Source organism: Procambarus clarkii, chromosome 78 (assembly GCF_040958095.1).
Source record: "Procambarus clarkii isolate CNS0578487 chromosome 78, FALCON_Pclarkii_2.0, whole genome shotgun sequence".
NCBI lineage: Eukaryota > Metazoa > Arthropoda > Malacostraca > Decapoda > Cambaridae > Procambarus > Procambarus clarkii.
The window spans coordinates 21,441,794-21,444,293 of NC_091227.1; the positions used below are offsets into that span (position 1 = coordinate 21,441,794).

The window sequence follows — 2,500 nt, forward strand, 5'->3', positions numbered from 1 at the left end:
CTCCCGCCAGCCGCCTCACAGTCCCTCTTTCCGCCCTGCACAGATAACTATTGTTAACATTTTACATTTCATCTTAAATTTCTCCATAATAAACATATAATTACTGGAGACAATTACAATTATCATATTTTTTGCCGCATTCCTATTATTAGTTCAGTAATCTTTCGTGGTGTTAATTTCAGTGATCCCTTGTTATGTTGTTACTTGTGTCTAGAGGTAGGTACCCCTACCTAAAAGATACCTCTGAGGTTCTATGAAAATACGACAGTTGTTATATTTTCATACAACTACATTGTATAAACAGTGTATTTTTGACTTGAACTATGTTTGTAGTCAGCTATTCAGTCAGATCTTGTGGTTACCCTCCCGTGGTTGACGGGCAAGAAGTTCAACACGAAAGTACCTTATTAGTATCCATGTCTTCGATAGTGCTTTTAACAAAGAGGTTACAATGTACTCACCTAGTTGTACTTGCGGGGGTTGAGCTCTGGCTCTTTGGTCCTGCCTCTCAACTGTCAATCAATTGGTGTTCAGATGCCTAAGCCTACTAGGCTCTATCATATCTACATTTAAAACTGTGTATGGAGACTGCCTCCACCACATCACTGCCTAATGCATTTCACAAGGCATTGAAAATGTTCTTTCTAACATCCCTGTGGCTCATTTGGGTACTCAGTTTCCATCTGTCTCCTTGTTCGCATACCACCCGTGCTAAACAATTTGTTTATCTTCCTTGTCAATTCCTCTGAGAATTTTGTAGGTATTGATCATGTCTCTACCTACTCCTATGTCTTCCAGTGTCGTGAGGTGCATTTCATGCAGCTTTTCCTCGTAACTCATGCCTCTTAGATCTGGGATTAGCCTAGTGGCATACCTCTGAACTTTTTGCAGTTTCGTCTTTTGCTTGACAAGGTACGGACTCCATGCTGGGGCCGCATACTCCAGGATTGGTCTTACATATGTGGTATACAAGGTTGTGAATGATTCCTTGCACAGGTTCCTGAAGGCAGTTCTGATGTTAGCCAGCCTTGTGAACGCCTCAGATGTTACTCTTTTGATGTGGGCTTCAGGAGATAAGTTTGGTGTGATGTCAACTTTTAGATCTTTTTCTCGGTCCGTTTCATGAAAGACTTCATCTCCCATTCGGTATCCTGTGTCTGGCCTCCTGTTTCCACTGCCTAGCTGCATTACCTTTCGTTTACTCGGGTTGAACTTTAGTAGCCATTTGTTGGACTATTCATTCAGTTCGTCTAGGTCATCTTGTAACCTCATACTATCTTCCTCCGTCTTAATCCTCCACATAATTTTTGCATCATCAGCAAACAATGAGAGGAACGATTCTATACCCTCTGGGAGATCATTTACATATATCAGAAGCAGTTCAGTCCAAGGACTGAACCCTGCGGGACTCAACTAGTGATTCCTCGCCAATCTGAGGTCTCACCCGTCATATTGACTTGCTGGCTTCTGTTACTTAGGTTCTCCCTTATCCAATGGAGTACTTTCCGTTTCACTCCTGCCGACATCTCCAGCTTTTGCACTAGTCTCTTGCGTGGTACTGTGACAAAGGCTTTCTGGTAATCCAAAAATATACAGTCTGAACATCCTATCTTTCTTGACTGATTTTTGTTGTCCGATCGTAGAATTCAATTAATCCTGTGAGGCATGACTTGCCATTATTGAAGGCATGTTGATGTTGTGTCACAAAGTTGAGTTCCTTTGCTCCAGATGTTCCACCTGCTTTTTCCGCACAATCTTCTCCATCAACTTGCATGGTATGCAAGTTGGGGATACTGGCCTGTAGTTCAGTGCCTCCTGTCTGTCTCCTTTCTTGTATATCGGGACAATGTGTGTTAGAACAGGCGGGATAAAGAAATTGGTAAATGTTTATACAACTACCCCATCACGGGAGTATTGATACAACCACCCCGTTACCAGAGTATTGATACAACCACCCCGTCACGGGAGTATTCATACAACCACCCCGTTACCGACTATTCATACAACTATCCGTCAAACGAGTATTCATACAACAACCCCCGCCACAATATATCATCACTAATCCTTCCCAATATCTTTTGTTCGACAAATATCTGTAAATAATCAGATGTTTATAACGCAATAAAACAGTCACCAGGTCTAGTCGGTGTTTAGTACCGCTTTTTGATAAATGGGAAAATGTTTTTGATTTTTAGATGAATCTTAGAAGGAAAAATTGGGGTCGGTTTAGATTTAATTAAATCCCAATGAAAATACAAAAATAATTATTTAAATTTTCTTTATCAGTAAATTTACTGATATTTGGGTTTATTATGAAGAGTGATGGGAGAAGTTAAGAATAACTTGCTGATGTGAGTCAACTAGTTCAAATACAAGATAATTTGTTCTTCAACTGAATCGATTTAAAAGTTTGAAACTAAATTTTATTATTAATAATAAGGATATTGCTTCCAGAATACTTGAATATAAAATATGAAAGTTAGTCATGAGTATATGAACG

At 39.8% G+C, this 2,500-nt stretch overlaps 1 protein-coding gene across 1 annotated transcript in view; it reads right to left on the reverse strand.

Moving 5' to 3' along the window:
• The window catches only part of LOC123745996 (collagen alpha-1(III) chain-like), a 7,194-nt gene that overhangs the window by 4,468 nt on the left and 226 nt on the right, over positions 1-2,500 (reverse strand). The window contains exon 2 of the mRNA XM_069314207.1: positions 1-35. This exon is cut by the window's left edge and continues 92 nt beyond it. Within this exon, the coding sequence (XP_069170308.1) occupies positions 1-35 (35 nt within the window). The remainder of the gene's footprint in view (positions 36-2,500) is intronic.